Source organism: Melopsittacus undulatus, chromosome 16 (assembly GCF_012275295.1).
Source record: "Melopsittacus undulatus isolate bMelUnd1 chromosome 16, bMelUnd1.mat.Z, whole genome shotgun sequence".
Lineage (NCBI taxonomy): Eukaryota > Metazoa > Chordata > Aves > Psittaciformes > Psittaculidae > Melopsittacus > Melopsittacus undulatus.
Genome location: NC_047542.1, coordinates 5,401,575 through 5,422,715, shown reverse-complemented (window position 1 = coordinate 5,422,715; position 21,141 = coordinate 5,401,575). Strand labels below are relative to the sequence as shown.

The 21,141-nt window shown below is 52.2% G+C and overlaps 3 protein-coding genes across 4 annotated transcripts; all 3 read right to left on the bottom strand.

Annotated features, from left to right (window-relative positions):
* Window positions 1–293: 293 nt before the first annotated feature.
* On the bottom strand, window positions 294–5,424 carry PNPLA1 (patatin like phospholipase domain containing 1). Its single transcript, XM_031042900.2, has 6 exons — window positions 5,186–5,424; window positions 2,752–2,984; window positions 1,702–1,767; window positions 991–1,203; window positions 573–633; window positions 294–493 (listed from the first exon to the last, which is right to left on the bottom strand). Exons 1-6 carry the CDS (start codon window positions 5,385–5,387, stop codon window positions 294–296), a joined length of 975 nt encoding a protein of 324 aa, XP_030898760.2. The 5' UTR covers window positions 5,388–5,424.
* Window positions 5,425–9,348: 3,924 nt separating this feature from the next.
* Window positions 9,349–12,124, bottom strand: LOC115945324 (apoptosis facilitator Bcl-2-like protein 14). Its single transcript, XM_031042901.2, has 5 exons — window positions 11,425–12,124; window positions 10,640–10,774; window positions 10,254–10,315; window positions 9,761–10,024; window positions 9,349–9,393 (listed from the first exon to the last, which is right to left on the bottom strand). The coding sequence occupies exons 1-5, from the start codon at window positions 12,122–12,124 to the stop codon at window positions 9,349–9,351; spliced, it is 1,206 nt and encodes a 401-aa protein (XP_030898761.2).
* A 2,683-nt stretch (window positions 12,125–14,807) lies between these two features.
* ETV7 (ETS variant transcription factor 7) lies at window positions 14,808–21,074 on the bottom strand. Of its 2 annotated transcripts, XM_031042906.2 has the most exons (8): window positions 20,981–21,074; window positions 18,995–19,112; window positions 18,550–18,714; window positions 18,184–18,291; window positions 17,177–17,368; window positions 16,410–16,552; window positions 15,969–16,069; window positions 14,808–15,577 (listed from the first exon to the last, which is right to left on the bottom strand). In XM_031042906.2, exons 1-8 carry the CDS (start codon window positions 20,984–20,986, stop codon window positions 15,460–15,462), a joined length of 951 nt encoding a protein of 316 aa, XP_030898766.1. In that variant the 5' UTR covers window positions 20,987–21,074; the 3' UTR covers window positions 14,808–15,459. The 2 variants fall into 2 exon arrangements, with proteins under 2 accessions (XP_030898766.1, XP_030898765.2); XM_031042905.2 differs by lacking the exon at window positions 20,981–21,074 and having other exon boundaries at window positions 18,995–19,415.
* Between the last annotated feature and the right edge of the window lie 67 nt (window positions 21,075–21,141).

The following is a 21,141-nucleotide window of genomic DNA, read 5'->3' as shown; positions in this document are numbered from 1 at the left end:
CTTTGACAGTGGATCCTGAAGTCCAGAGGGCTGCTCCTTCCTCCACATACCCAAGCCTGTACCCATGGATGACAGCACAGAAGTAAATAAAGACCAGGAATTAGAAATAACCCAGTAAATGCAATAATTCCTCTTGTCCAGCAACTCTTGCTGCAGCTCAGCCTGTAGGCACTGAAGCCCAGGCTTGAATCCAGCTTGAGCTGCTCTTACAAAGCTTCTTTGTAAGAGCAGCTACTGCAGATACAGGAATATTTCCTATAATAACTAACTCAGTAATGTCTTTAAGGTAATACTCAAAGACTGCAGCAGCCCTCAGAGGCCTTGAAACCCAGGATGAGCACCCCAGATCTACCTGGCAGGAAGCAAGGAGCTGGGCACTGTGTTTCCATTTTGCATAGGCCAGTGCAGGTCCTTTTGGATGGGGCAAAGTCATTCTTCCCACATGAGCTGGCGAAGCGGAAATTCCCACTGCAGTAATTAAAGCCAAAGGCATCTGTGGGACACAAATAGAGGGATGAGGTTTGCATGTGCGTTGTGTCTAGGACAGACTTCAGGTCCTGGGTATCACTTACTGTTCCTGTACAGGAAAAGGGCAGTGTCCTGGTACCCTTGGGAGAAGATGTCATTCAAGACCTGTAAGGAGAAACACTTGAGATCACTAGAGCTTTCCATCCAGGCACTGACAGGATCTGCCTCACTGTGGAGGGTTGGGGTGCCCCATTTGGAAGGCAGCAAGCACAGGCTGGCTTCCAACAACCAAAGCTGTAGTCCTTTGCAGGTTATTAAACTAGGGTGCACCCCATTCCAGGTTGGCCACCCGTCAGCACTACCCACCAAAGAAATGCACTGCAAAACTAGTAAGTACTGCACCTTCCATGTGAGATCTGATTGATTACTGATGGAGATGGAGCTGAACCTTAAAGTTTGGGAAGGCAGGTCCAGCATCAGTTTGTTTTAACCAAAAGCAGGGAAGGAGAGCTGCTGGCTTACCATGGTGCTGGGTGGAAAGAGAGCATAGCTAATCCTGCAGAGGTTTTCTATTGAGATCTGAATGCTGCCGTTGAAGATCTGGAAGCAGAAGAAGATGGCAGGACAATCCCTTGGGCAGATATCAAGCTCTCCTGTGAATGGGGACACGGTGATCACAGGTTCCTCCAAGCTGGAAACAGGCTGCAGACCAGTGAATCCTCCATCCACATATCGCTGAGGGGGAAGAGCAGAGGAGGGTTTGCTCTGGGGGTTGCTGTGGTTTGTGAGCATGTCTTCTCTCTTCCCACCTGCAAATGCATCTCTTCCTACCCCTTGGCCTCTGCCAGTTCTTTCTGCTGCCCTGCCTGTGGCATCCTGGTGGCTCCTCGCCCAGATGCTGTGATCCACAGCAATTATTAGAACAGACATACAGTTCTTTAGGTTCCCAAAGCTTTGTAAAGCTGTTTTGGCAGTCATTGGCCAACTCAAGCATCACTGCATTTAGAGTGTCGTATAGATTTCAAGTCCTGAGCTCAAGCTGTCGGACTCCTGCATTTAATATTCCACCCAGCTATCATCAGATGGGATGAAGAACAGGCTAGAAGGCTTTATCATCCTTCCTTAACAAAGCAGCATCCTAGGCTGATATATCCCTCTCTGTTCAAGGGAACGTAGAGTTAAACCCAAGAACATACTGGTGGGACAATAAGTTTTACATGAAATAGCACTCACCACACCTCGGTAGGATGGAGGGATGAAGCCACAGTAGATGGGAAGAAAGCAGCTGCAGAGGAGAGCCTGGGGGATGAGAGGGATTGCAGAAGTAAATGGCCCTGTCAGAGTTGTCCTGGATAAAAGCTGTTGACATGATGCCTCCAAAACCAGGCTTGACCTGCCTGTCAGTGCCACCTGCACTTTGCATTTGACTGTGTCAAGAAGAAAGGTGTCAATGAAGGGGAAACACCTCTTTTGAGAAGGGCAGAGCACCTCAGTTTGTCATGTTTTGAGCTGGAGCAACACTATAGATGTATAATTTACGTATCACTGTCCACAAGTGCCCTTCGACAGTGGCAAGGTGAAGCTCTGGGGTCATTTTTCATGTTTGAGGGGGTTTGGACAGTACCAAGACATCCTCCCAGTGCATTTTCATTCTGCTGGGATTGTCCATGATAAAGCCATTGCTGGGCCATTCACAGCCATTTTCTACCCATCTCATGACCTGGGAATAAGCATCCTATGCTCCTGGGTTGACCTAGGGCAGGCACCAGAGGGTGAACTCCAACATATCCATGGACTTGCCATCCTCTACTGTCTCCCTGAGATGAGCAAGTCCATGACTTCATGGTCTATTAGGGATTTACCCTGCGTTTCTTTTCCCCAGCAGCTCATTTACTGGTTCATCTGTTGCTTGTTTGGCACCACAGATGCTTTGTCCAGCTTTTCCTCCAAGGGAAGTGCTGAGGCAAGGAGGAAAATCACTGCCAATGGGGAGAGACCTGTCCAGAGAGCGGAGAGGTCATGTTAGCTTTAACTGCTCTGCAAAGAGTCATCGGCACTGCCTAGGGCTGGCCAACACAGCAGCAGCTTTTTGAGGCTGGGAATAAACCTGCTTTCTGGACCTAAGAGCATCTTCCACCCTCCCTCCAAGCCCCATGGGGCTCACTGTGGTGCAACCATGACACCCTGACACCTTCCCATCTTGGACGCAGTTAAAGTCGTCAATGTTTGACCCCAAGCAGTAGGTAGAGCTCTTCCTACAGCACCCAAGGAAGGTCCCTTTACCTGGATGAGCTCCTCTTTCGAGCTGAACTCTGAGGCCATGACGTTCTGGCCATCCACCACCCGTGTGAGGGAGATGTGCAGCCTCCCCGAAGCCAGTTGGTAGGAGTTCTCTGGTAGCATCCTCTGCAGAACAGCCTTAATATTTGCCAGCAGGCTGCACTTGGGAGACAGGGGACCCAGGATGGTTTCTCTGGCCTCCTTTGCCATGGCAAAGAAAAATTCCTTTAGGTCATCTAACAGAGGTGGGAGGGAAAGACAGAGAGAAAGTCAGGATGTGCTGCCCAAACAGTTGTGAGTTTTAGCCTATTTTTAACACTCCCCATAAGACTCCCCAGAGAAGCTGTGGCTGCCCCATCCCTGGCAGTGCTCAAGGCCAGGTTGGACACAGGGCTTGGAGCAGCTGCTCCAGTGGAAGGGGTCCCTGCCCGTGGCAGGGGTTGGAGCTGGAGGAGCATTAAGGTCCCTTCCAACCCAAACCAGGCTGGGATTCTATGAGTGCCCCATACTGGGCAGTTAAACCCTTGCAGAAGAAACCTCACCAGACTCCTCAGTGCTGCAAAGAGCCATTCTTGCATCTGGGTGGCCATGGCACAAAGCCGTGGGCTTGTCTTTGTAGGGGCAAAGGTGTCCAGGCTGTCTCATGAGACTGCTTTAAAAGCACGGACAGACAGATTAGATGGAGTGTCCTCAAGTCAGCTGGAGCCCCACAGGTATTAAGAGGGGTTATAAACATCTGAGCGGATGGTCAGGCCATGTGGGGTGATGATTAGTGCACGGTGGGTTTACACAGGGTCAGCAGGGTGCTGAAAGAGGCAGAGGCACCGCAGGCAGGTGATGGGGTCTTTGGCTCTGGCCAGGGCTTTGGTTCAGGCTGGGTGGAATGACCCTGGCATGTAATGCTGTGACCATCCCTGCCTGCAGCAGCTTGCTGGTGACAAGCAGGAGGTGACCTGTGCGGTGGCAGAGGACAGCCTGGCTCAGAGGGCTGAGAGCCACTTACTCAGGCTGTGGTGCACATAACCATGGGACACCCCATCAGGAGCCTTTAAACCCTCTTTTTCCCCCAGTCCTCTCTATGGGAATTTGACAGACTTTGTGCCACACTCATTTTCCTTATTAGAAACCAAACCAGAGTCACCACTGAGCAAAAGGTCTTTTCTTCTCCTGGGGAAGTCATTTTGGGCACACAATCATCTCAGCACCTCCAAGCAGACAGTGTCACCACCCCCAGTGAAGCAGATCCCTATTTCAGCACCAGTGCCCACAGAGAGAGCAGTTACCAAACTGATTCATACCTGGTGGAGACCCTAGCACCATCCAATTACACTGGGATCAGGAATCAGAGAGGAAAGCTTTGGGGTCCTTGTTGATTTGTAGACGGGTTCATCCCCATATAGGCAGAAAGGTTCTTTTCTGCTTTGTCTAAATACATTTGCCAAAGTTTTGATTTCTTTGGGCTCCAGCAGAGGTTTCAGAAGTGGTTGTTTCCTCTCTGCTTCCTCCATCATTATTTGGACCCTAAACCCATAAATGTCCCTGTTGCTTGACACAGGGCTTGGATCAGCTTTCGAAGACTTAAGTCTTGTGTGCACTTGTTTACACATGGACACTAATTGGAAATATGGGAGAACGTGATTATTAAAAGTGGATTAACTGCTCTGAATTAATTCTACACATAGAACTTAATGACTGGGGGGGGGGGGGGGGGGAGGCTGTTTCCACATTGTCCGAAAAAGTTCATAATAAAACCTTTTTGCAGCAATAAGAGAAACCTCAGCCCCAGGCTGGACCAAGCACTGCTGTGCCCTGGGCATGTCATAGAGTCATAGGATCATGAAATGGTTTGGGTTGGATGGGACCTTAAGATCACCCAGTTCCAACCCCTGCCACGGGCAGGGACCCCTTCCACTGGAGCAGCTGCTCCAAGCCCCTGTGTCCAACCTGGCCTTGAGCACTGCCAGGGATGGGGCAGCCACAGCTGCTCTGGACAACCACAGCTTTAAGGTCCCTTCCAATACAAGCTGGTCCATGATTCTATGATGTCCACCCACCACAGCCATGTGGACTTGTTTTGGAACATGTCTCAGTGCTCCTTAGACCTCATAGCAGAGGAAAAGATCTGCTCCTTCAGCAGGAGCAGGGAAATGAGGCAATAAAATGCAGATACATCCAGATTTACCCATGCAATATCTGCCTGACCATCTGAGACAGATAACAACAGTAATAACCAGATGCTTCAGCTTGCACCACTCAAAAGTGCTCCGGGTTGGCTGCTGAAGTGGCAGCATATGCAGGTTTCTTTTATGCCTTCTGAGTGGCATGAGTCCCACCAGTATCATGTCCCCACTGCTGCTGCTGCTGTTTTAAGGTTCCTCTGTTTCTGTTCTGGAATAAACCCCCCATAATAAGGAACCCTGGACAGTCACTGTCTTACCGAGGCCGATGCCGCACACCACGGCCGCGGCGATGAGCGAGCCCGCGGATGATCCATAGACCTTGCAAGCGGATTTGAGGAGTTCGGGAGCCAGCTCCAGGAGGGACTGAACCACCCCAACCTGGTACAGGGCGAGGAAGCCACTGCCCGAAAAGGAGAGTGAGAAAGGGGTGCTCAGACCTCGGGGATCCTCCTCAGCCATCTCCAGATCCCGGCTCAGGTTGTCCTTTATCACCAGCTGAACCTCAAGCTGTCTTCTCTGCTTCCTCCAGGCTCATCTCTGGCTGCACAGGAGTGAGATGGATTTTCTACCTCCCTCTATGACAGCTCCCCGAGGCGTTTAGATCCATGAGCTATTTTAATTGCTGCCTGTGCTAAAAACAGACGTTTTCCCCTGATCAAAACAGCTCTTGTAATCCTCGGCCACAGGCAGATCATATGCTCAGGGCTGACTCAAGGCTCCCCTTGTTCTATCAAGTGGTCTGAAGCACCCCAGAAGCTCTCCTGGAGATGGTCCCCACATTCTTGTGCCCATCATATTTGGAAACATCCATGTAAAATTGTCTCTTTGCTTCGTGCTTCCTACATCCAGGCTGTTTTCCTAAATAGGATTCTCCATCAATCCCAGCTCAGGCACAGCTCAGCACTGAGTGAGTAAAGGCTTGTGTAAGACACTTAAAGCCAGAGGGTGTTACACAAGGGGTGGATGCAGGCTGTTGTGTCGGGTTAGGTTTGGTTAGGATTGCTTAGATTTGCTCCCTATCGGAAGGGTTCTGTCTTTGCCTGACTCTTGGATACCCTCTGGGAGGGTCCTATGCTCTGCTCCTGCATTTACAGGATCCCAGACTGGTTTGCATTGGAAGGGACCTTAAAGTTCATCCAGTTCCAACCCCTGTCAAGGGCAGGGACCAGATGTTCTTACCCCATTCTCCTTCGGGCACCTGGTGATAGTTTCTTTCCTTGCCCCTGCCATGAAGTAAAGTATTAAATGGGATTTTCCATTCCCAGAGCCAGATAATGAAGGATGATGTGGTGGCCACCAAACAGCTGTTATCCCTGCAGGAAGACAAGTGGGAAATGCATGGTGAATGCAGGAATTGTTCCTCAGCTCCATCTAAACCTGCCCTGGTGCAGCTTGAGGCCGTTTCCTCTTGTCCCATCCCTTGTTCTATCCCTTGGGAGCAGAGCTCAGCCCCTCCTGGCTCCATCCTCCTGCAGGCACTTGGAGGGAGCCATCAGGTGCCCCCTGAGCCTTCTCTTCTCCATCTGAACCCCCCAGCTCCCTCAGCCGTTCCCCATTACCCTTGTGCTCCAGGCCCTGCTCCAGCTCCATTCCCTTCTCTGGCCCCATCCAGCCCCTCAAGGTCTCTCTTGCAGTGAGGGGCCCAGAGCTGAGCACAGGATTCCAGGTGCAGCCTCACCAGTGCCCAGTGCAGGGGCACAATCCCTGCCCTGGCCCTGCTGCTGCACTGGGGCTGATCCAGGCCAGGATGCTGGGGGCTGCCTGGGCACAAACTGCTCATGTTCAGCTCCATCTCTCAGCACACAAATCACCCTGTCCCATGATGAATTACAGCAGCTCCTCAAGGCAGGGAGGGGGCATAAAAACTGTGTCCTGCACCCTCGCATGCTGCAGCATCCCAGGAGGCAGCATCCTCCCTGGCCTGGTGCCACACTCCCGTGAGATGAAACCTTGTCATCATCCTCTCAGCGACAGGGAATTGGGCATTAACCGGCTCATTAAGGGCTGGTTTCTAAGCCACCCTCCCCCTCCTGGCACTCAGGAAAATGGGATTAACAGAGGCTAACTACACAGGGTCCCAGAGGCAGCATGAGATGCTTTCAGGAGCCTCCCCTGCTCCCATTGAGCAGCAGGCAGGAAAGGGGCTGTGTGGGGTGTGAGGCTGTGTTTCCTCAGCAGGATCAGTGCCCAGATGGCCAGTGTCCGTGATCCCATGGATTGTAGGGTGAGGAGATTGTTTTAGTGGTTCGAAGCCACAGAGGAGAGGATGAAGGTAATACCACGAGCTGGAAACCAATCAAAACCCTGGGGCTAATAATTTGCCCTTCTTTAATACACTCTTACTATCTTCAGTGGCCACAGGCAATCATGGTTCTCACTTTTATGATCAAGACATTAAGCCAAGATGCCAGAGTTGTTTGCTCCCACATCCAACAGCCCTGGGGTGCTGCACTAACAGCAGCTCCTGAGGACAGCCCACCAGGCTGGAGCAGCATCCCAGCTTTGGGCTGGGTTATCTGGGACCAGGAGCACTGTGTGCAAGGGGCTCTGCAGGGTTTGGTCCTTATTTCCTCAGCATCACTGACCTGATGGGTGGGAAAAGGTTCAGTGACCACAGAAGGGTATTTGCTTCAGCCCTGATATGAGGAAGAGAATGGCAGAGATGAGCTGTTTTCCTCACTGGTGTTTTCCTGCATGCCAAGGGCTGACGATGTCCTCCGGGAAGTCATCAAGGAGACAAAACCCTTTTCTGCTCCATGCAAATCCCAGCCCACAAGTGGCACCACATGAGCTGAGATGCAAAACAAACAGGAGCATCCCAGGATTCTCCTGCCAGGTCCCTATCAGGTCCCAGGCACCTGCCCCAGTCACAGCCCCAGCTGTGTCCCAGGCTCCAGGCAGTGGACAGGAAGGTTGTGATGGTTGCAAATAGGTGAGAGCAGTTTTGGTTTCTCCTGCAATAAAAGTCTCTCACTTCGGTTGCCAGCCAAAAGGAAACACAGTGTTGGCACTGTGCTTGGTGCTGGCACTGTGCTTGGTGCTGGCATCACTGGGCAGGATGCAGGAGTGGGATCTGGTGGTTTCCACAGTCATAAGTACCCTGGGTTAGATTAGTTGGAGTCTCTGCAATGTGTTCCCCCTCCTTGGGGCTTTTTCAGTGATTCAACTCTTTGTCTCTACCAAACATTTCCTTAAAGGCTTTGCAAAGGGGGATGTTGATCTGTGTGGAGAAGAGCTACTTCCTTCCTTTGAGGAGTCTGCTTCCCCCTTTTGTTTTACTTAGGGTTTTAAAAGGACCAAGAAGTTTAGGTTCCCCAGAAGAGGAAGCACTGGGCAGCCACAGGCTGCCACTGGCAGCCCACATTGCACTGTCACCCCATGCCCGGACTGAACCAGACCAACAGATTGATTCACTGCCATCATCCCCTCCAACCCACTAGATCCTGCCTCCATCATCTCCTTCATCCCACCTTTCCTGCACTGCAAGCCTCCAGATTTTGACCCCTTCACCCCAGGCTGGGTCCAACTCTGGCAAGGGAGATGCTCCTGTTGGTGCCACCACACTGAGCACTGTCAATCCCCCCCAGCCCCGAGCTGCCTTAATCCATGGCCCTGCTTAGGAGTCTGGGCAGAGATTAGCTGGGAACACTCCCAGAGATTAGGCTTTAATCGCTTTGACATTTCACATCTTCTTAGACCTTGTAGGTGAGACCACGACAGCCACAAATCCCTTCAGTCCTGGAGGGAGCCAAAGGGAGGGCAGCTCCTGCACCACTCGGGAGCAAGCTTTGAGTGGTTCTTGGTGTCACATCAAGCTGCTTTGGTGAATAAATCTGCTGCTGGGAAGGGAATGGCTATAAATAGTAAAAAGTGGCAGGATCAGACCACGTATCTGCTGTAAGACTCCCTTTGTGCCACTGGAAGGAGCAGCTGTAGCAAAACAAACATTATCCCATGTATAGTGACTGTACACATCACCCATTAACCAAGACTGGCTGTCATTTAGGGATCATTTTATTGGAGTTTTAGGGTTTCTTTCCTGAACTGGAAGCTGGGCTGAGAGCAGAGGCTACAAAAATTACCTTGTACATTCCCAGGTACTTATAGAAAAGCAGGTAAATAAATACACAGACACAGACACAAACCAAACAAGAGGTTCAACACATGCACTTGCTGAGAGCTACAACACAAATACAGAGTGAAATCTGGGCTTTGCTTGATTTACAGTCACTCCGCCCCCAGCCAGGTGAGGTTTAAGCCTTTCACACTGCTGCAGCTATCACTGGGCTTTTCCTTAGAAGCTGTTAAATCCACAGCTCTGAAAATCAGCCCAAATCCAGGTCACCAGCAGGATGCAGTGACCTCCATCAGTAAATCCACATCCTTCCCAGGCACCACCGGCTCTCCGGAGCAGCCCACGTCAGTCTGGGCTCTCACAGATGTCTCTGCTGAGCTCTTCTCTGTTCTGCTGAGACAGAAGGAAGCACTGGTGAGGTCCCTTCCCAACCTGAGCTGGTGCTATTGGTCTGCTAGATGAACTGAGGAGGAAATCCTCCCTGTTGAAGGTGTGGTTACACCAAGATGCAGCAATGCCAAGCACTGCAGAGCATCTCCTGGCTGCATCTTGCAATGCATCAAGCAAGCCCTTGTGTGCGTATGGGCTGTGCTCATGTTGGGGAGGGTAAAGTCAGCCCAAACAGGGTAAGATCCAGCACCCCATCACCTCCCCATACAAGCCAGCATGGCCCAGGTCTGTCAGTCACCCTAAAATTACACCTCTTGCCCTAAGTCTGTGCTGGAAGCTCAGCCCCAGACTCCATCCTCGTCCCTACCTGGAGAATTCTGCTGTAGGACAAGGGTGCAAAGGAATCCTCCAGGTAGCGGGTGCCAAAGCCCATGATCCTGTTCACTGCCTGGTTGCAGATGCCTGCCACCTTGGCGGTGAGGTGTACTGTGAAGGCAAACTGGATCTCTTCGGGATTGACATTGGGTCTGCTGGTTGTCATTTCCTTATGGACGTAGGCATCGGCCAGGTCCTTGAAGGAGCTGTAGGACATGTCTCTGAAGAATGTCCGTAGCCGCGCGTCTTCCTTCACCTGGTTAAGAAGCAAGTGAATACATGTGAATAACTCGGTGTGTCATCCTTGTGTTGATGCCTTCACTCCACATTAGGACTGACAGACAGACAGACACGATCACACCCAGTCGGGGAATGAGAAGATACCATCTCATTGACTTTACTGTTTCCCTGCACAAGGGAAATCAATGGTGTTGCTTTGCCCACGTTCCCTCCACCCATGCAGCTGAGCACAGTTCTCCTCTCACCTGCCTGTCCAGCTCATCTCCTGCTCTCTGGAGCAGGGCCACGATTCTCCAGATGGCTTCATCTGCAGAGAGAGATCCCACGTTACCTCCAGCCCTTTCTTCAGGCCTCACACCCAATGCTCTGTTTACACCCAGGAAAAACCCCCTGAGCAATGTGCATCCACCTCCATCCCTCCAAATCCCATCTCAGCCTGTTGCCAAGTGACTTTTTAACCTCAGCCAGCAAAAACACTCCAGTGACTTCAAGTCTCCCTCTCCCCAAATCAAGCCCCGATGCTGAAAATCAACCCCAGTCTTCATAGGGGTCATGTAAGCCTCAAGGTCAGGATTGAAGCAGGGTTTGGGTCCCATGCAGGCTCTGGATTGCTTCAAAGGGCAACACTCACCGACCCCATCAGCGCTGGCTGGCCGTGGTGGCTCCTCACATCCACATGCTCTGCTCCCCTGGCTCTCACTGCCCTGCACAATCAGCCCAATCTCTTCTGAGACTCGTGCATAGTAACCATCAGGCTGCTCCTCATCTGCTGCAAGAAGAACACAGCTTCAGAATTGAGGGTTATTTCTTTGCTGGCCATGGGTTGGAAAGGAAAAGCAGTCGCAGCGTTGGCTGCATCCATGGGGTGCTCATGCCCACCCTGGATCAGTGCATGGTGCTGGTGAACAATGAGGCTGAGCTCTCTGAATTGCAACCAAGTGGCTTCAAAATTGACCCAGATCCACCAAAGCTTTGCAGAAATCTTCTCACTGCTTTCTCACTGGGGAAGGGCAGCAGTGAGGGTACAGGGTGTCCTGCACCCTTGTGCCAGCACCCTTCCCCATAGCAAATCAAAAGTAGCTTAACATTGGCCCTGGAGCAGCACAAGATTTAACTCCAGGTCTCAAAACCAGGTTTAAATTAAACCTGGAGCAACTGGGAGTAACTTGCTGCACACATAAGTTGCAGCAATGCTGTGTGCTCAAAGTAACAACAGCTTGATCCATTCCTGAGGTAGCAGGTTGAGACTGGAGCCCTCAAAACCTATCCCAAACCTCAGCAAGCACCAGGAGGGTGATGCTTCGGTTAGAAAACAGCTCTAAACACTATGGAAGTTCAACCCAAAAGAAGCCCAACAGAGAGCCCATTGGCAGTAGGGCTGGTTTAGGGTTCGGGCTAGGGGTGCTGGGGTCCTACCTGCTGTGGCCGGAGCCTGGACGTGCCGCAGGGGAAGGCAGCTGGGTCTCTTGGCCCTTGCCCCTGCTCCTGTCTCTCCCTTCTCCTCCTCCATGTGCTTCTTGAAGGAGAAAACCTTCTTGAGGCTGGCTCTCTTCTTGGAGGCTCTGCCCGGTGATGGGGATGTGCTGGAGTGCCCCGTGGCTCTTTTCACCCCTTCTGGTTTGGAGCTGTGAGGACCTTTGGCATCTTTCTCCTTTGCCTTTTGCCCCACGTTTTCCTTCTGGTCCTCGGGGCTCTTCTTGAAGAGGAAGTTTAAGACAGTTTTGAACCAGGTGCGTTGGGTTCTGCCTTGGGAAGAGCTTTTTGTGCTTTTCCTCTTGGGCTCCAGCTCCTCTTTAGAGACCTCCCCAGGGGCTTTGCTGTCATCATCCAAAGCCTCATCCAGGTCCAGTGAATTGGGTCCATCCTCCTGCTCCTTCCTGGGGCTGTGTCTGACGCATGTATACTTGTAGAAGTCACTTTTCGACCGCTGCAGCTCACCTGCCTTCCTCCCATGGCCACCACCTCTCACCTGAAATGGTTTCTTTGGGTTCTCGTAGCAGCTCAGGGAGCGCTTGACGTAGATCTCCAGCACCTTCTTGGCCCCTTGCCTGTCCAGTGAGAGGATCTTGCCTGACGGCTGCCTTGCCATGTCCCACTGAGGCTTCTCAGCCTGCATGCTGCTATAGAGAGGAGCAAGAGCTCAGCCTAACTGCTGCTTTCCCCCATACACTGCACAGTCAGGCCGGGCATGGTGGGAACCATTCCCGTTTGGCACGCAAGGATGGGCTGTTTATGCTCCCAGTAAATGATCAACCCTTTTTATAGCTATGGGAAAGCACCTTACGTAGATGGCACGAGTGAGGTTTTATGATGGGCTGTAGGCACGGATGATAGAGAAGTGAAACTGCGGGGGGGAGATGTGGACGTGTTTTACTGAGAAATCCTGGTTTACTTCCAGTGTGTTTAATACAGCAAGGGTGGATTCAATAGAATCCGGACACTCTGGTACCCTGACTTCCCATATTACAATGAAAAATCACATGCGAGGACAACATCTTGTTGGTGAATCACACAACCCAGGTTTTTACTATCTGCCCTTAAAGTATTGACTCGCCTCAATTTCTGGGCATTCCCCAGCAAGGCTGTGAGCTCCCAGCACTTGGAGAGGCCAAGGGCAACGTGGGCTCCTGCAAATACTGCAGGTGTGATGGGGAATGGCTGAGGGAGCTGAGGGGTTCAGAGGGAGAAGAGAAGGCTCAGGGGGCACCTGATGGCTCCCTCCAAGTGCCTGCAGGAGGATGGAGCCAGGAGGGGCTGGGCTCTGCTCCCAAGGGATAGAACAAGGGATGGGGCAAGAGGAAACGGCCTCAAGCTGCACCAGGGCAGGTTTAGATGGAGCTGAGGAACAATTCCTGCCCCACAGGGTGCTCAGGCATTGGAACAGGCTGCCCAGGGCAGGGCTGCAGGCACCGGCCCTGCAAGTGCTCACACAGCGTGGAGATGAGGCCTCAGTGCCATGGGTTAGGGGTGGCCTTGGCAGGGCTGGGAACGGTTGGACTGGATGGGATTAAAGGGCTTTTCCAGCCTGGTTCATTTTATGATTCTATGAAATATCCTCAGTCATTGTCAATACTTGCCCATCACCCTGCAATGATGCAGCCCCTCTGGGAGCTCTCACAGGCTGGGAGAACCCAGCCCAGACCTTCCAATCGCAGAAGATGCTGCTATTGAGAAACCAGAGCTGCACCTTGTGCTGGCACTAACTCCAAACCCAATTTCACTTTTCAGAGACCCGGCCCCAGCCCAGACATTCTCCACCACTGAAGAGTACAAGGGAAAACAACCCCCAAATCCAGCACATTCAGCTGTTCAGACCACCCTGGAGCCCAGCATCATGAATCATAGAATGATTTGCCTTGAAAAGGACATTAAGATCATCTATTTCCAAGCAGGAACCCCTCACCTCACAACTCTGCTTGCTCTAGATGAGCAGCATCACAACACACAAGCACACCCACCCACCCCAGCTTGGCCTGGGTTTGGATCAAGAAGACACCTTTCCTTCATCCAAGCCAACACCAAAGCCACCCATCCACCGAACAAGAAATCATTTGACTACATTTAATCCCAACAAAACAACCACCCCCATCCTACTTGGACTCATTCCAGTTCATTGGCCAAGTCACTTTCTTGATTCGCTCTTTCAGTATTTACCTTTCCATCAGTATTTCTGCCCCTCTGGACACAGGTCAAGACAAGCTCCTCGGCCACAGGCACTAAGGGATGTCAGGCTCTCCTTGGAGGTGATGTTTTATACCCAGGGCTGGTGGATGACTAAGTCCTATTTTTAGCAGCCGTTCAGGCAGGAAAGAGGCCAATGCTTCCGCCTGGGATCCCACTATCACCTCCCTCGTGGGTGTGAGTTTCACTGGAGGTACAAGCAATTTCCCTGTGACAATCAGCAGCAAAACATCATAAAAATCACCTATTACCTGATGCAAGCACTGGGCTCTGAAACCACCTTCCTAAGCCATTGGATTTGTTTGTTTAAGTGGGTATTTAATGACTGTGATGCCATTTATGGGAGTTTCTGGGTTGTTTCTGTAAGGAGAAGCCATGTGTTTGTCAGATAAATGGGGTTTCAGTGCAGCAAGAAGATTGCCCCACTTATATCTCAGGAGTTTCCAGGGAAGAGGATGCTGGGGGTTGTTATGGGACCACAGATGCTCTGGGGCACGGTGCTATCAGGTTGTTGCCCTGCACAGTGCATGGTGTCAAGGGAGGGGATCCTGCCCTCTGCTGTGCTCTGGGGACAGCAGCACCAGAGAGACCTGGAGCTGATGGAGCGAGGCCAGAGGAGGCCATGGAGCTGCTGCGAGGGCTGGAGCAGCTCTGCTCTGGAGCCAGGCTGAGAGAGCTGGGCTGGGGCAGCCTGGACAAGAGAAGGGGAGAGCTGAGAGCAGCTCCAGTGCCTGAAGGGGCTGCAGGAAAGCTGGAGAGGGGCTTGGGACAAGGGATGTAGGGACAGGCCAAGGGGAATGGCTTGAACCTGCCCAAGAGAGGGGAGACTGAGCTGAGCTCTTAGGCAGAAGCTGTTCCCTGGGAGGGTGCTGAGGCGCTGGCACAGGGTGCCCAGAGAAGCTGTGGCTGCCCCATCCCTGGCAGTGCTCAAGGCCAGGTTGGACACAGGGGCTTGGAGCAGCTGCTCCAGTGGAAGGGGTCCCTGCCCGTGGCAGGGGTTGGAGCTGGAGGAGCTTTAAGGTGCCTCCCAGTGGCTGGAATTCCTGCTTCCGACTCCAAGCAAATAACCACATTTCTGACCATGAGTAATGTTCATTACTGGCTGTATTTCTCTTCACATTACTTACACAGCTAATTACAAACAGCAATAAAGAGGGAAAGGAGTTAAAACGAGACCCAGCTTGGGCATCCATGCAGCCTGGAGCTCCAGCCAGGTCCGATCCAGAGAGATGGTTCAGCACAATCCCATTCTTAACCACAGGAGCAACCCCACAGGACAGTGGGACTGCAGTCTCTGCAGTGGAAGTCCATTCTCAAACTGGAAAGTGGCTCAGATCCAGAGCAGTGTGGTCAGGCTCCAGGCCACCACTCACTGCAAAAGCACTGGGGTAGATGCTCAACCCAAAGCACGTGCTCCAGTGCTCTTTATTCAGCACATCTCGCTGCAAGAATGGTCTTTACCAGCAAGTTTGAACCTTAAAGACAAGCAACCGAATTTACACAGCAAAAATGTCAGGCTCCCTCCCCAAAGGGTAGAAAAGAAGTGAGCAGGAGACGAGCCCATATTCTCCTGCACTTTGGGGCTGAGGGGCAGCTTCTGGGTGTGCTTTGCTAATGAAGCCCCAGAGATGACACTGCTTTGGCTCAGGGTGGGTTTTGAGACACAGGAGCAGTTCTGTGGCCTCATGTCCAGGAGATGCCAGAGACACCAACATGCCCCAGCAGAGCACAAGTCTGTGATGCACTGCAAGTGCCACCATCAGTGACTCCCTATGGTGAAACCTCCAGTGGGTCTTCTTTCAAGTCCTCCTGGTCCTCACTTTCCTGCTCCAGCTGCTCCACTTTGCTGGATTTCTCATGGGTGATCTCCCCAGGAGTCTTCAAAAACCTGTAACACATTTGTTGAATGGCTTTAGAGCATGTCCCAGCCCCAAACCAGGCTATAAAGCTCTTGCCCTCATCAGCTGAGCTCTGGAGCTCACCAGAGGGTATCTGCCATCCTTGGCTTTGCTAAGCATCAGCTCTTGCTTTGCACCCAGCTCAGCACTCACCAGTCCAGAGCTCACATTTTAACTCCAAACCAGTCCCAGGGAAGCAGCCAGCACTGAAACCAAGAGGCTCCTGGCTTATTGTCACCCCTTCATCTGTCTGGAGGTGAACTTCAGACCTGGTGTCACTGGGGATCTTGCTGGATGAAGCAGCTGCCAACATCTGGAGCCCATCACCTTCCCATGCCCCACCTGCAGTGCCCCAGGCAGCTCTGATCTGCTCCAACCCACCTGAATAACAGCTTCTGCCCTGGCTCCTTTCTGATGATGTTGAGTTTGTAGTAATGTCTGAGCGCTCGTGACATCTTCTCGTAGGTCATGTTCATCCGGTTCTGGAAGAAGAATTGGGAGGTCTGTATAAAAGCATTGACATGTGGCTTGGGTCTGTCTGCACCAGGACCACACATGGGACATTAGAGGTGGTTCTTGGGCATTGCAAGCTGCAGAATGGGTCTCCAACCCAGCCTTGCTCCTGGGTCTACCCATTACAGTTTGCTTCCTAGGGGATAAGAAAGCCTCCCTCCTTAATCGCCAGGAGGTTGGCATCCCTCACCAGCTCTGCACCCACTGTCTCACCCTTCCCAATCCCTGTGCCATCAGCTCTGGAGAACAGGTCCTGAAAGCAACATGCAGAAGCCCAGGAATGACAAACTGGTTCCCAACTGCATTTACCTTGTGGTTGCCCCAGAGCTGGGCAAGCCCGTTTGGGTTCACAACCCGGAAGATCTTGGCTTCCTTGTCTTCCCACTTGATGTAAGGCTCATAGCGGCTGTCGCAGAGGAGCTGGTACACATAATCCCACAGCAACCTGCAGTCTGAGTGTTGGGGAAGAATAAATAGGCACCGAGCTCCCACTAAGACTCCAGTGAGGGTCAGTCAGCAACAGAATTGCACATGTTAGCAATGGTAATAAAGAAAAGAACCCAGAGCTCATGCACAGCACTTTTCAGGAGGGATTATTTGCCTACAGGAAAGCTGGAGAGGGGCTTGGGACAAGGGATGTAGGGACAGGCCAAGGGGAATGGCTTGAACCTGCCCAAGAGAGGGGAGACTGAGCTGAGCTCTGAGGCAGAAGCTGTTCCCTGGGAGGGTGCTGAGGCGCTGGCACAGGGTGCCCAGAGAAGCTGTGGCTGCCCCATCCCTGGCAGTGCTCAAGGCCAGGTTGGACACAGGGGCTTGGAGCAGCTGCTCCAGTGGAAGGGGTCCCTGCCCGTGGCAGGGGTTGGAGCTGGAGGAGCTTTGAGGTCCCTTCCAACACAAACCAGGCTGGGATTCTGTGATCCCAAAACACTAACAGGAACTGCAGTTTTTCAGGTGAGGAAGCTGGGGCAGGGAATCACCCACTGCTGCATGGAACAGACCGAGGTGAGAGAGATGGGCAGACAGGACAAAGCACAGGCTCATTGCCCCCAGGAACCAGGCTATAAACTCATATTTACCTGCAATTCTCCCATCCACTGGGGCTGACAGGGCTGTAGGAAAAGAGCAGATGGCATCTGCCCTGCAGCTGCCCTCCGAGCTGTGATAGGAGAGATTCAGTGGCCCTGCATGGCTGCAGGCCATGGGCTGTTCTGCACAACCCAGGCAGGAGGAAACAGCCATTGGAGCAGCCTCAGCACTGCAGCCTATCCCTGGAAACACAACAAAGTCAAAGCAACCTGGTGGTGCATTACAGCAGGTCCCAGGAGATCTTCCACAGCTCCAAAATCGGTGAGAAGGGACAGCCCAGGCTGGTTATCAGCCTAGAGAGAGGACAGGGATGCTAAGGAAACCTTGGGATTTTCCCAAGGCAAGAGGAGCAGGAGGTCCAGGGGAATTAAAGGAGATGCCAAGGAGAGTGAGGAACAGATACAGAAGAAAAGCTGGAATAGGTGAATGCACCAGAGTACAGACTCTTGTACCATAAATTGTTGTGGAGGCTTAAGATGCTCATCACCCTACAGCTGAACTGACAAAAGAACTGAGGAAAACCCTCCCAGAGCCACCTCAATGCAAAGCCACTTCCCTTATGGGCACACATAAGCCTCACTGGCCCTGACCAGCCTCACCTGGGCCTTTCCTCACTGGCCCAGAAGCTCTATTTAAGCTCAGCCCTGGATCCCCATTCCTTTCCCAGCTATGCTGCAGGAGGACTGGATTCTGCCTGGTTATCAGCCCTCTCTGATCCAGATCTCAATCCATAGACAGACTTCCTAATGTAGCTACAGCCTCACCTGGCCACCATGGATCCACCTAGACCTGATCTGACCCAACCTGCTCCATCGCTAAAAGCTTTCTTGATGACCTGGACTTTGTTGGACCTGGCTGCCACCTCCAAGACTGTCCTGCTACCCTCAAATAGGATGGGATGGGTTCAGCTGCTTGAGCTTCAAACCCCAGATGCCTGTAATCCACTGTAGCTGAGGACAAGTTTTGCTTGACAGACAGCTGCCATTCTCCATGATACCTTCCTCTGGGCTCCTGGCTTCCCTGAAGGGTGAGTTCAGCAAAGGGCTGCACACCAGAACTCTGCGTTGAGTCTTAATGTGCTGGAGTATTTCATATAGCACATCACCTGCAGGGAAGGGAAGTCTGCTCAGATGACTTGGCCTTACAGTCTCTCTCAGTTGATGTTGTTGCTTAGATTTCTGTGCCACAAAGAGGTTGTTCCCATCCCAAAGCATTTACAGTCCAGGTAGACTAAAGGCAGAGGGCTGTCCTTGTCTCCAGCACCCAACTAAAGCCTGCTGGGACCCATCCAGCCCCTCTCAGCATATCACAGCTTGTGCTGTACTTGGATGGGCCTCAGAAACACCCTTGCACTCAGTCTAACCTGAGCTGGGAGCTCGATATCTGAAGTCATCCTTGGTGAGGATGCACAGGGCTTTGCCATTCATTTCAAACTTGCTGTCATCAGCTGGCCGAAGGGAGAACTCTGCTTCAGCCCATCTTAGCCAATGGATCACGTCGTCTTTGCTCCACAGGGAGGGCTGGATTCCTGAAACCAGGGGCATCCTCTGAAACAACTCAGTTTCCAGCTCCAAAACTGCTGGGGGGGGGGGGGGGGCAAGGCAGGACACTGGTCCTTTCTATCACTAAAAACTCAAGTCGAAAGCACCCCAAAGAGAGAAAATGAACCCTGATGACTGGTGCATCCTGTGCCACTTGACCACAGGGAATGGGCTCTGGGTGGGACACCACGGCTGTACCCACAATATTCCACCCTGTGGGAACGTCTGGGGTTTGAAGCAGCATTGGCTTGCTCAACATGGACTCACTCAGCCCGCCTGGAAGCATGAAGATCTCCCCCTCGCTGCTGGCTGGGTGTCTGGCCTGGGATGGGGCTGGTATCGAAGCTGTGACAACAGAGCTGGGAGAGCTGATGGCTGCTTGACCCTGGGAAAAGAGATCAAACACATCAGTGGGGGAAATTCCCAGCTCTGGTTCTGCCTTTCCTTTGGATGTGGCTCCATCACAGCAAATACTGCTCCAGTTACCCATCTGGTTTCTCACAGCAGCTCTTCTGTCTGCTGCTCTTCCACACTGGCTCTAGGTCCTTTGTCAGCCCCAGGATGAATCTCTGGTTGCTCAGGACATCGTTAGTAGCCAGAGATCCCCCTCTCTTTCCCCAGCTCTTTAGCACCTTTCCTTTAGTACCTGCCCTCATCCAGGCTCTGGATGTGGGTTATCCATCCTCACTGCTCTGTGGCTGCAAGCACACACTGAAGCTGGCTCATGTTCATTTTCTCATTGACCAACAGCCCCAGGTCCTTCTCCGCAGGGCTGCTCTGAATCTCTTCTTTGCCCAGCCTGTAACTGTGCCTGGGATTGCTCTGATCCAGGTGTAGGACCTTGCACTTGGCATGGTTAAACTTCATAAGGTTGGCATCAGCCCACTTCATAAGCGTGTCGAGGTCCCTCTGGATGGCATTCCTTCCCTCCAGTGTATCAACTGAACAAGAGTTATCGGTTTGGTTATTCATTAAAGAGCCCCTCCAACATCACTGAATGGGGAAGATGGTCTGTGCTGGGAGGAGAAGCAGCCCCATCATCAGCATCTCTGCCTCCAGATCTCACCCAGAGCACGTGAGCCAGGAGGGAGCTCTCATCCTTTCAGCCCCGTCTAGATCCTGAAATATTGCTGCCAGCCAAGCAGATAATGATTTCCCTCAAAAGTCTATTAATGTGAATCCCAGCAATTTGTCAATGTTATTCTCTGGGAAATTAACAGCTTTGCCTACAGATGGCATTTTCTGAAGCTCCAGCACCCCCTCAGGTGGATGCTTGGAGGCAGTCAGAGCAGCCAGCTCTCCTCAGTGCATAAAGGAGCTGATCCCCCCTGAAAATCAGGGCTGTAGGCACCGGCCCTGCAAGTGCTCACACAGCGGAGACAAGGCCTCAGTGCCATGGGTTAGGGGTGGCCTTGGCAGGGCTGGGAATGGTTGGACTGGATGGGATTAAAGGACTTTCCCAGCCTAGTTCATTCTATGATTCCCTGTGATCCTTGCAGCAGGAGGAATGTGGGATTTTGGTGATGGGCAAGGGGTTTTCTTCAGCAGGAGAATGAGTTTGTCCCCATTCCCTGCTAGCAGGGCAGTGGTTGCTGCCTGGCTCAGAGGTTTAGCAAAGCACAAGCTCTGTGACACACAGGAAACCAGTGAAAATCCAGTTTAAAGTCTGAACATGAACACAAGAGACCTCTCGGATTCGTTCTGAGCAATAAGCTACAGGAAAAAAAATCAAAGTGAAAGAAATTAGCGGAGTACTTTGCCTAAAACTTCTCTGATAAAATATATTTTAGTTTCCTCCCACGTGTGTGACTCCCTTACAATAAGGCTTACACTGAGAACAGAACAAGTGTTTGGTATTTTTCCTGCTCCTAAAGACTTCCAGGGCATAAGAGATTCCTCCTGAGTTTTTAGTACTTGATATTAATCACTTTACACCAGTTTGATTTTCTTGCTTTTCCCCTGCTTTGCTGCTTCCACATGGTACCATTTCCTCACTATGTGAGGAAGGGTTATCCTTGGAGAGGTTTAAGGGGGGGAAAGCAAGGAAAAGGGGATGAAAACGAATCCCCTGCTGTGTGAGAGCCGCTTTCTGCTTGGTCCCAAATGGGGGGTATGGATCCCCCCCGGCTGCTCCAGGTTCTGTGAGGCCATTTGGAGGAGGATGGGGGTCACTCCGCCCCCCCAGCATCAACTTCCAGCCCCTCCTGAGGGTGGCAAAGCGGGGATGGAGGGATCGGGGGGAACAGCTCTTACCTGCATCCCCGGTGGCAGCGGGCGGTCAATGCCCACCGCGGTACCCCCCCGGTGTCCGGTGCGGGCGGGTCCCGTCCGTGCGGCCGCTGCGGCTTCAGCGCGATCCTTCCGGGAAACGAAATCGAAAGGAGCCGCAGAGCAGTGATGCGCGGATGGACTCC